The following is an 11,253-nucleotide window of genomic DNA, read 5'->3' as shown; positions in this document are numbered from 1 at the left end:
AAAAATATATAATTGATCTAATACTCTTTCACAAATATCTTATTATTCATACAACTCTCATATAAACGTCTCAATAATGATGAGTATTGATACCATTAAACTTGCACAATTGACCTAGTTGTTAATTTTCCAAAAAACTTATAATTTGTGAAATATAGTGCACTAGTATTGAAACTCACCCCAACTACTTGATACTCTTTCTCTAATTTTAACTATAAAACTTTAAAAGTTTTTGAAAAAATAAATTAACTTTGTAAATTATTTTTAAAGATTTCAAAAGTTGCATGAATGAGATAAGTCTAGAATTGATGTATAGAAAATATCCATGGTATTAACAAGAACAATGTGTGACAATGTTAATTAACTTTGTGCATTCTTTTTACAAAGAGCCTATTACATCCATTTGTTTTCTACATATACTTGCTAGCCTCAATCTCATTCATAATTCATCAAATTATCTTGCATCTACTCATAGTGTTTCCACATTAATTCGTGTTGATGATTATGACCCTCTAGCTTTTACAGTTTAGTTACTCTCTTTATGTACCTTTCTCTATAATCCTTACCCTTAAAGCCATTGACATTATTAGATTGCTAATAGTTAGGATAAATTGTATAAAATTGTTATATTATTTATGTCCTCATGTTGGTTATACTAAACAATATTTAGATGTTTAGCAAATTTATTTATTTATTTATAGCTTGGCATAGTTTATGTCCTTAAAGTTTATTGGTTTTCAAGTAAATTAATGAGTTTGGTGGTCAAAATTGTTTTTAAAAAAAAATCATTTATGTATATATAAATAATGTTCTTTTATAAAACTTATTATTGATCTAGAGCAGGATATTATAACTCAAGGTTATTGGAGTCAATAAGAAACCTAGAAGTCATACTTCATTGTTAAGTTGACCTTTTGACACTTGCATTCAATTATTATAGGATTAACATCAACAAAAATAACTTCTTAATTAACAAGTTTCAACTATTCATTATTTTATGAGTACTAATGATCATGTGTTTCATAACTTTAACTCTTTGTGAGTACAATATATTAGTCTTATTATACAAATTATCTTCCAAATGGCTATGCAAGAACCAACAATGCACTTGATTGGACTATTTGTTTCTATTTGTTAAAAAAATTAAAATTCACAAACACATTTTATTGTTGTTTTAAAATTAATTAATAAATATAGATGAATTGTCAAGTGCATTTTGGCCTCTCATAGACATTGATGCATGTCTCTAATTGTAGAATCTTGCTTGCTCAAAAATAAAGATATGTACCTAATGTGTAATTATTTGACTTATTCATTAATTCCAACAAGGACTGATACGGGTAAAACAAGAACTGGTGCATCATTCCCAAATTAACTATAAATAGTTCTGCCGACTGTACTTGCCCCAACGTCAACACCTATCCTTATTAAAATCTCCAAATTTTCAAATAGTATGCTGACCTGTTTCGATCCGACTCTGATTCATTTTCCTTAGCTGGGAATGTTCAAACCGGACGTCAGTTTTTAATATTTCTTTATCATAAAGTTTAATTCAGATTTACCGTCAACATTTAATATGTGAGAAGTTGTTGTATACCAATTACGCATCTAGTATAAATATATATAATCAAGGGCAAAAGACAAAAAAAAGCGTTGTGCAAAGCGTGCAAAGTAGGTATGGCATCTATTTCAAAATTTAGAATAGAGAGACAATGTCTTCGATTTAAATTTCATTTATTAAAATATATATTACAAATGTACTCCATGAGAAAGTCAAAGACCAACCAAAGTAAATTCAATACAATAAAATCAGTATATCTAAAAATTTAATTCAATTCTTTTTGTAAAATGAGTCGAGAGGTATCAAGTTTCAAAAGAGTTAATATAAATTTAGTAAATATTGTATTCAAATGAACACAAAAATTCTATGAATAAACTATTGTATTTGTTTTTATATATATTATGCCTTAATATTAGTACATAGAAGTTTTATGAGACTGGAAAATTCAGCAAATCAAATTTAGATAATGATATATTTCACCATGTGCAAATTTATTCAAACTGGAAAATGTTTACATTGAAGATTGTTGCCACTATAGAGAGCCTCTCGACTTAATGAACAGGGTTACGAATGAGCCAAAAGCAAAGCTGTGCAAAGAATAAATTTGGGTGGATTAATCCAAGTTTAATCATCCTATCTTGTCAAATTTGTGTTTCAAGTCAAAAGCAGCATTCTTCCAACACACAACAGCAGCCGAGGGCAGCACAACTGCATTAAAACAATAGAGAAAATGATTTGTCAGATCTACATGAAATATAAAACAATATGGCATTTCCCAATCTAATCTTCCTTCAATAATCTATTTTCCCACAAGCTTTAGATTGTGGATGTTTAGATGAGGGATGTATTGCAAGTACCCACTGAAAAGAATGAGATTCAATTCCTTAATGTTTTGAATTGAAATTTAGATGTAAAAATGGTAACAAGAAGAATGTAGAAAACTCACCATCCTTTCCAAAAACCATCGCCTTTGGATTTTGTCTCAGGAGGAGGTCCTCCCTGAGGAGCATATAAACCTTCCTGAGGATACCCAGCTGGAGGATAACCTTGTGGCGGTGGAGGATAAGCCTGTGGATACCCTATTTACATTTGAAAAGAGGGAAATTTTTTATAAAACTACTAAGATTTTTTTCCAATCAATCAAAAGAAACAATCTTATCTGTGTTATTCCTTATCTTCTGTTATGTAGTTATTAGTTGGGGGATAGATCACCTTCAAGGAGGGTACACTCGGCCTTGTATTGCATCAATATATCTTCTATTATAGCATGGTTGAACTTAAATTTGATGGTAATAATTATTTTGAAGTGTTATGATTAACCATAGACAGAAATAACAGTTACATGCAGGTATAACCAATACAAGAGAAAAATAAATTGCACTGAAGAGAACATAGGACACAAGGATTTAATGTGGCTCACCCAATCCCTGAGCTACGTCCACCATCGACAAGTCCAATATTATTATTATCTAGTGATTACAATCCACAGTCCCTTATAGCTCAATACCACCACAAGAAGCTACAATATCATGATAAATTATGAAATCCCTAACCCTAAGCCATTTTATAAAAGATTTTGCCGCTTTAAAAATTAGAGCTAAAATAAGTCATCCAATAGAAAATTAGTAGCACAAGGAATCCCCGTAGAAATAATCTAGGGCGAAACCATGTAGAGTAAACCTCCAAGTTTGATTAGGCTCCACATCACAACATGAACCCACTTTATTTCTCAAGATTTATGTTATTTTAGTTGACTTACAAATTTTTCTTTCTAGCTTTGGAAGATGTCATTATTGACTACTTATATGCTCATAGTGACCATGTATAAACATTATTAGGCTTAATTTTAACTATAGAACACATTTATCCTCTATTATTTACAAAAGGCAAGTACTCCAGCTCCATAAGAGCTCTTCCAAAAGAACATGATGATGTACAATTAAAATAATGTGCATTTATGTATTATTTAGTTTTATCTATCTTTTTAGTAAACTTAGATTCATTTATTTAGTTTAAAAATTATGTAATTGATCTAATACTCTTTCACGAATATCTTATTATTCATACAACTTTCACGTAAATGTCTCAATAATGATGACTATTGATTCCATTAAACTTGCACAATTGACCTAGTTGTTAATTTTCCAAAAAACTTATAATTTGTGAAATATAGTGCACTAGTATTGAAACTCACCCCAACTACTTGGTACTCTTTCTCTAATTTTAACTATAAAAATTTAATAGTTTTCAAAAAAAATTAATTAACTTCATAAATTCTTTTTCAAGGTTTGCAAAGTTGCATTAATGAGAAAAGTCTAGAATTGATGTATAGAAAATATCCATGGTATTAACAAGAACAATGTGTGACAATGTTAATTTTGTACATTCTTTTTACAAAGAGCCTATTACATCCGTTTGTTTTCTACATATACTTGCTAGCCTCAATCTCATTCACAATTCATCAAATTGTCTTGCATCTACTCATAGTGTTTCCACATTAATTCGTGTTGGTGATTATGACACCCTAGCTTTTACACCTTAATTGTACTCTCTTTATGCACCTTTCTCTATAACCACTGCCCTTAAAGCCATTGAAATTATTAGATTGCTAATATTTAGGATAAATTGTATAAAATTGTTATCTTACTTATGTCCCCATGTTGGTTATACTAAACAATATTTAGATGTTTAGCAAATTTTTATATTTATTTTTAGCTTGGCATAGTTTATGTCCCTAAAGTTTATTGGTTTTCAAGTAAATTAATGAATTTCGTGGTCAAATTTTATTTTATTTTAAATCATTAATGTATATATAAATAATATTCTTTTATGAAACTTATTATTGATCTAGAGTAGGATATTATAACTCAAGGTTATTCGACTCAATAAGAAACCTAGAAGTCATACTTCATTGTTAAGTTGACATTTTGACACTTGCATTCAGTTATATGATTAACCTCAACAAAACTAATTTATTAATTAGCAAGTTTCAACTATTCATTATTTTATGAGTACTAATGATCACGTGTTTCGTAACTTTAACTCTTTGTGAGTACAATATATTAGTCTTATTATGCAAATTATCTTCCAAATGGCTATGCAAGGGCCAAAATGCACTTGATTAGACTATTTGTTTCTATTTGTTAAAAAAAAAAAATTCACAAAGACATTGTATTGTTGCTTTTAAATTAATTAATAAATATAGACGAATTGTCTAATCAAGTGCATTTTGGCCTTTGCATAGACATTGATGCATGTCCGATTATAGAATCTTGCTTGCTCAAAAATAAAGGTATGTACCTAATGCGTAATTATTTGACTTATTCATTAATTCCAACAATTGTCGCTCCATTTGTAGCACTTGACACTAGTCTAGTTGTATAATTGAAATTGCTCAGAGAGGTATCTTTTGATTTTATTCACAAACTCCACTAGACACAACATTCTATTTTTCTTCCTTGTAGATGATAAACCTAGCATATTTTGGATAAATATTTGTTCTTCCTTGATGGGTATATGCATTTGAAGAGCCATTTTAGTTGTCATAATTATTTTTGTCCTTAAAATTTGTCCCTGATAAGTATAATTACATTTTCCAATTTTTTAATTTTATACTTTGATAGTTCTAATATGTCATATGTGGATTCAAAATTATATTCGTTTTGTGAAATTTTATGAATCGTGAAGACTAGATTACTCAATATCACTCTTATATAATCAGATAACCATTTTGAACCATCAAAGTTCTCTATAAGATTTTAATTGAAATTGGTTGTAGCTAGGAGAAGATTGGTGCACATGACCACCTTGAATTGTTTAATTGTTGGTACGAATATATGCTTGTTAAGTAGTGGCCTCAAATAAGTTATCATTCTTTCATAGCTCAAACTCACTAGTTATTATGTTGATCTATAAAAATAAATATTTTTTTGTGTATCTTATTCGTTGTGTTCACTTTTTTTAAGAGAATATATGCTTTTGAATTGTTAATGATGTTATAGGGGAAGCATATCAATAGTCACTATAGCCAACTTCATGCACCCACAAATTTAAACACCAAGTCATTTTTGTTGTCTTTGTTTATGACTTAATTGCTTATTGATTTTTCTTCAAGGTAGTAACAATGGATGTTCTTGATTTATTTATTTGTACAAGGATAGAAAAGTGGTAATTTCAAAGTGTGATATGATCTCTACTTAAAAATGTCCTATAAGTGTGCACTGCAACCACCTCAAAAATTGCCAATACTTTTGTACAAAAGTCTCAATAGTTATTCAAAAATTATTATTACCTATATCCATTTCTTAAGAACAAATAAATAGCTATTATTATATTTATTGAGACTTTTAATTATACCTTTTAATTTTATTGAAGTTTATAATCACAAAGTCAAAAATTATTAGAAAAATAGAAGACAAGTAAAAAAAAGAAGAAAAGAAGGCAAAAGCCTACAACGCAACGATAACTTGTGAGCCTCTCATGTGGGAGGTCTTGGGTTCAAACCTACCTTCGCTTAATATATAATAATAATTAATTCAAACAAATAATAATAATTAATCTAAGCTTCGACCATTTACCAATCTACAAAAAAGAGAGAGAGAGAAGAAAGAACTTTCATCTTTTTTTTTTAATTGAATAATAGATGTCAATTTATACAATAGCTTGACCTAACAACATTCAACATTCATAAATTACTGCTAATTATATTGACAACAAACTACTTCATTATTGACAACACACACACCTCACTCAAACACATCTACAATAAGAACTTGATTACATCTAGTTGAGCCTACTATTCTATGGGTGTCCCCTACCATTCTATAGGCTAGTTTTGATTGTTTGGCTGGTGTAAGCTAACCCATCTCCTAACAAAGTTGAGGAGCCCTCTTAGATTGGTTCTCTCTCCCTTCCTCCTAGACCTCCTACCATTCTATAGGCATTGACTTTAACTCTTTCGGTGAGATTCAAACTAGAACTTTTTGATTCACATCTAAACTAAACTTGTGTTGTGAGCAAGTCAAGATTTGCCACATGTACAACAATTATTTATTGACTAATTGAAACATTAATTCTTAAGAAATATGAAACAAAGAAGCATTAGAATATAGTATTTCGGAGTAGTACGTAGATTACTTTTAAATTACTCTAATTTTCATACTTCCGTGATCGATATTTGTAGCCATTTTTATCTCTCGTGTACCGATAAAGCCAAGGAGAGCAATGAGCCATCATGGACAACAAGGACTGATACGGGTAAAACAAGAACTGGTGCATCGTTCCCAAATTAACTAATAGTTCTGCCGACTTTACTTGCTCCAACGTCAACGCCCATCATTATTAAAATCTCCAAATTTTCAAATAGTATTCACAAGAAGCAGACTGATCTTTACAATGGGTGTATGCTGACCTGTTTTGATCCGACTCTGATTCATTTTCCTTTGCTGGAAATGCTCAAACCGGTCAGTTTTTTATATTTCTTTATCATAAAATTTAATTCAGATCTACTGTCCACATTTAATATGTGAGGAGTAGTTGTATACCAATTACGCATGCAGTATAAATATATATAATCAAGGGCAAAAGACAAAAGAGCGTTGTGCAAAGTAGATATGGCATCTATTTCAAAATTTAGAACAGAGAGACAATGTCTTCGATTTAAATTTCATTTATTAAAATGTATATTACAAATATACTCCACTAGATGGTCAAAGCCCAACCGAAGTAAATTAATAAAATGAACAGGGTTACAAATGAGCCAAAAGCAAAGCTGTGCAAAGAATGAATTTGGGCGGATTAATCCAAGTTTAATCATCCCATCTTGCCAAATTTGTGTTTCAAGTCAAATGCAGCATTCTTCCAACACACAACAGCAGCAGAGGGCAGCACAACTGCATTAAAACAACAGAGAAAATTATTTGTCAGATCTACATGAAATATAAGACAATATGGCATTTCCCAATCTAATCATTCCTTCACTGATCTATTTTCCCACAAGCTTTAAATTGTGGACGTTCAGATAAGGGATGGATTGAAAGTACCCACTTAAAAGAATAAGATTCAACTCCTTAATGTTTTGAATTGAAATTTAGATATAAAAATGATAACCATTTAGCGCAAGAGAAGAAAGCAGAAAACTCACCATCCTTTCCAGAATCCATCGCCTCTGGATTTTGTCTGAGGAGGAGGTCCTCCCTGAGGAGCATATAAACCTTCCTGAGGATACCCAGGTGGAGGATAAGCTTGTGGCGGTGGAGGATAAGCCTGTGGATACCCTGTTTACATTTGAAAAGAAGGAAAAAAATTATAAAACTGCTAAGATTGTTTTCAAATCAATCAAAAGAAACAATCTTATCTGATAAATAGAATGTTTCGAAAAACCCAAATAACAAAAGAAAGGATTGAACATTAGAAAAGCCCAAGGAAGTGAGAATGAGGAATACCTTGTGGAGGAGGAGTTCCAACAGGGGCCTGGTTCTGATTGTAATAACTCATTCTCTCTAAACTGAACAAACAAGAAATGTGAAACAAAGGCTTCAAAGAGTAATAAGCGTCTTATCTGAGGAAACGAAATGAATGACTGCTATGGAAATGATAAGCAGTGTTCCTCATTATTAAATAAAGATGTTTTTGGAGAAGCAGGAGAAGTTTCGACGTAAAATGCAGCGTCTTTAATCATCACGGGGTCGGTAATTGTGGTTACGCATTTTTCCGGTTGATCACATTCTCGAAATTCCTTAGTAAAAGTGAGGGACGCGACGACTTTCATCGTTGTTGAGTTTCTTCTCTTCGAAGAAATGTGTAGATGTGACATTGCACGCCGCGTTTTTATGATGATTTGTTTCATGTATCTATCGTGCAACTGGTCAAATCTGTTAGCCTCGGTCAAATTTCTGTTTAAAAGTGAAGTTAAAGTCTATGTGCAAAGGAGGTGGAATGGTTATGTCAATAGTGTTTAATTGAAAAGTATATACACAGAATCTTTATTTAAAATAAAAATGTATTGGATATTTGTATGCTTTCTTACGTTGAATAAATTAGTCATTAAGTCAAGTATTTATATTTTTTCTTTTCAAATATCATTTGTTTTGATTTTTCAAATGAGTTATTTATTGAACTTGTTGTCTTAGACTCTTAGATATTAAATGGCATTTGTTTAACTACTTATAGCTTCATGAGCCAACTTGGCTTCAAAACAAACCCACGCTCTCCTTTGCAAATATGTTGAAATGCTACTAAACAATTCTCATGTGGTGGAAAAAATGTTCATATTTGTGATTATTGTAATCTTAGATTTCAAGATCATAAAATCAAGTGAGAAAGCCCCTTGTACAAGATCATTTGATAAGGTGTCAAATTTTGTCGAAGTGTAGATGATAAAAGCATTTTTGAAGCACAAAGTATTGGGACATATTAAAGAGCAATAAAAAGAAAACCAAAGAGTAGGTCATTAGTCATATCATCCTTTGGTAAGGGATGAAGCCTAAAAAAGCATTCATGGTCTCTACATATAAGAGATAAAAAAGACCATTGAAAATTTCATTTCAAAATGAGTCTAACATGTTGTTGATATAGAGATTGTGCAACTTGTCTATGTTAAATGATTGGTATTCAATGTTGTTCACCAACCCTATTGTCAAAAAATGGTGAAATCAATTAATGAGGCTTTGAAAGGGTCGTGGACCTAATTTTGGGGTATGCATAACCTTATCAAATAAAGAGAATAAATTTGTAAATGAATCTTTCAAGATTGTAAAGGATTGGTCGGTGGAAATAACAATGTCCATGGTTTCTAATAGATGGAAAGATGCAAAAAAAATGGTAGAATGATCAATGTCATTAGAGTATCTTCAAAGGGGAAATGTTTTGAAGAGAAATAAACTATGATTGAGAGGTAGAGGATGAAGCATTTATCACTAACATTCTTTGACAAGCCATTGAATAATTACTACTTCAAATTGTTGTGCACATTATAATAGACAATAGAAAAAATCATCGGATGACTCATATATTGGTTGAAAAGCATGATTTGAACAAATTTTAGGACACCTTGTGTAGTTTTCTCCCTCAACCAAATACTACAAAAATTAGCAACAAAATTTATGGATCAAACTAGTGCATGTAGAGGCCAAATAAATCTAAAGGTTCATTGTAAACCACCATATAGAAATGCATATTTAAAGAATTCTTGAACTTGGATATGCTCAAGCTAAACTAATTAAGAAATATGTTTCACTTTAGTAATTTTTTGTTAATTTTAAATCTTATTATATATATTGGTTTTATTGCCATGAAGGTTTTTAAGGCATTTTCTAACATGGTCATCAGCCCAAATTGGTCCATACGAAGTCAATTGAGCCTTGTAAGGTCCAAAAAAACAAGCAAATAACCTTAGATACATTTGGTGGGATTGTGTTATCTCCTTGCTTTCTATTGAGCTCATGTTAAGCATGTTCTATTATACCAAAATGGATAATCCTTTTTTGGGTAAGGGATATGATATTGAGAATATGAAAGTATTTATAATTGTAAAAGAACAAGATCCTAAAGAATAGTTCTTCAAGAAACTATTCAAAAACAATGATGAGAGATTGAACACAATTACCACTCCACTCAAACTTCTTCTCTTTTCATTGAGTCCCAAACATTATAGTTATCAGCTCTTTTCTGTGACATCAAGAGTATACCCATGTAGAGATGTTGAAGTTTCTCAAAGATACAACTCAAGAATTTGCAAACTCTTCACTAATCATGACATACAAGGTGCAGTGAAGGCTTATCTTTTGGGTTTTACATGCTCCAATGCTTGTTGTCTTGGATATTTTCAAGACACATTCATAGCCAATGTTCATAGTTGGTGGTACATTATTGGTCAATCATGTATGTGCATCTATAACCTTTTGCAATAATTTTTTTATCACAAATAAGATTTATAAAAAATAATTAATCTTTTTAATTTTTTTCAAAAATTGCAACCCTTAATTCTCAAATTTTGTCTTAATAAGTTGTTAGTTCATCTACATTGAAAAGGGGATGGCATGCATGCTCCTCCATCCACTCAATAAAAGACAATATAAACTACAATGAATAAAGGAAACATTAAAACATGAGGAACCTTAAACACGAAGAAAGTAATTACAAAGGGGACACAAGGGAATGGTTATCAGCCATTGTGGTTCATTTCAAGACTCTTAGAAGTGTCCAATCTAGGTGAATCAATATAGAGTAACAAGGTATGTGATTAAATGAAGGTTATTTGTAAATGCTTAATACTCTTTTTAATGGAAAATGTCCAATATGCTACCAAGTAAGAAATGACAAATACTAGTAAAATAGTTGGCAGATAGGAATGAGTTATTAAAAAGCCAGTACAATGAATTATTTTCATGTACAGCCAAAATAAGTGCATACTCTATGAAATTGGGTAATGAGGTCGTGTCCATAGAAAATCACAACTAGAACATTTCCCACAAACCTAAGTTGGGGTCACAACATTTACTCGAACACCAAGCCTTTACGTATACTACTCTTCATCATCGCATCTTAATGAGAGAAAGTTTAATGAGGATGAGTATTGTTGGGCATTTCAGATGCCCCTTGTGCAAGTTCACAATTAGTTCATTGATTATCTATTTGTACAATGTGTATTAACACAAATTTACTGCGAAAATCTCACAACATGATGAGATGGA

The 11,253-nt window shown here is 30.9% G+C and overlaps 2 protein-coding genes across 2 annotated transcripts; both read right to left on the bottom strand.

Moving 5' to 3' along the window:
• Positions 1 to 2,220: 2,220 nt before the first annotated feature.
• Positions 2,221 to 4,153, bottom strand: LOC149561540 (uncharacterized). Its single transcript, XM_089827862.1, has 3 exons — positions 4,123 to 4,153; positions 2,508 to 2,640; positions 2,221 to 2,269 (listed from the first exon to the last, which is right to left on the bottom strand). The coding sequence occupies exons 1-3, from the start codon at positions 4,151 to 4,153 to the stop codon at positions 2,221 to 2,223; spliced, it is 213 nt and encodes a 70-aa protein (XP_089683988.1).
• A 3,060-nt stretch (positions 4,154 to 7,213) lies between these two features.
• On the bottom strand, positions 7,214 to 8,211 carry LOC149561539 (uncharacterized). The gene is made up of 3 exons (XM_089825178.1): positions 8,005 to 8,211; positions 7,704 to 7,836; positions 7,214 to 7,452 (listed from the first exon to the last, which is right to left on the bottom strand). The coding sequence occupies exons 1-3, from the start codon at positions 8,054 to 8,056 to the stop codon at positions 7,404 to 7,406; spliced, it is 234 nt and encodes a 77-aa protein (XP_089681304.1). The 5' UTR covers positions 8,057 to 8,211; the 3' UTR covers positions 7,214 to 7,403.
• Positions 8,212 to 11,253: the final 3,042 nt, after the last annotated feature.

The sequence above is a fragment of the Cupressus sempervirens genome, chromosome 4, assembly GCF_028749045.1.
Source record: "Cupressus sempervirens isolate cs-2001-9-10 chromosome 4, ASM2874904v1, whole genome shotgun sequence".
In the NCBI taxonomy this organism is placed as follows: domain Eukaryota; kingdom Viridiplantae; phylum Streptophyta; class Pinopsida; order Cupressales; family Cupressaceae; genus Cupressus; species Cupressus sempervirens.
Note: the sequence above shows the minus strand (reverse complement) of the source record. Positions and strands in the feature narration are given on the sequence as shown.

Excerpts from the sequence above, each read along its gene's own strand:
- LOC149561540 (XM_089827862.1), bottom strand. The coding sequence starts at position 4,153 with ATGGCTTTAAGGGCAGTGGTTATAGAGAAAG. Across the intron at positions 2,641-4,122 it reads GGCAGTGGTTATAGAGAAAG|GGTATCCACAGGCTTATCCT; the intron begins GTGCATAAAGAG and ends AAATGTAAATAG. Across the intron at positions 2,270-2,507 it reads GATGGTTTTTGGAAAGGATG|TTGTGCTGCCCTCGGCTGCT; the intron begins GTGAGTTTTCTA and ends GTTTTAATGCAG.
- LOC149561539 (XM_089825178.1), bottom strand. The coding sequence starts at position 8,056 with ATGAGTTATTACAATCAGAACCAGGCCCCTGTTGGAACTCCTCCTCCA. Across the intron at positions 7,837-8,004 it reads TGGAACTCCTCCTCCACAAG|GGTATCCACAGGCTTATCCT; the intron begins GTATTCCTCATT and ends AAATGTAAACAG. Across the intron at positions 7,453-7,703 it reads GATGGATTCTGGAAAGGATG|TTGTGCTGCCCTCTGCTGCT; the intron begins GTGAGTTTTCTG and ends GTTTTAATGCAG.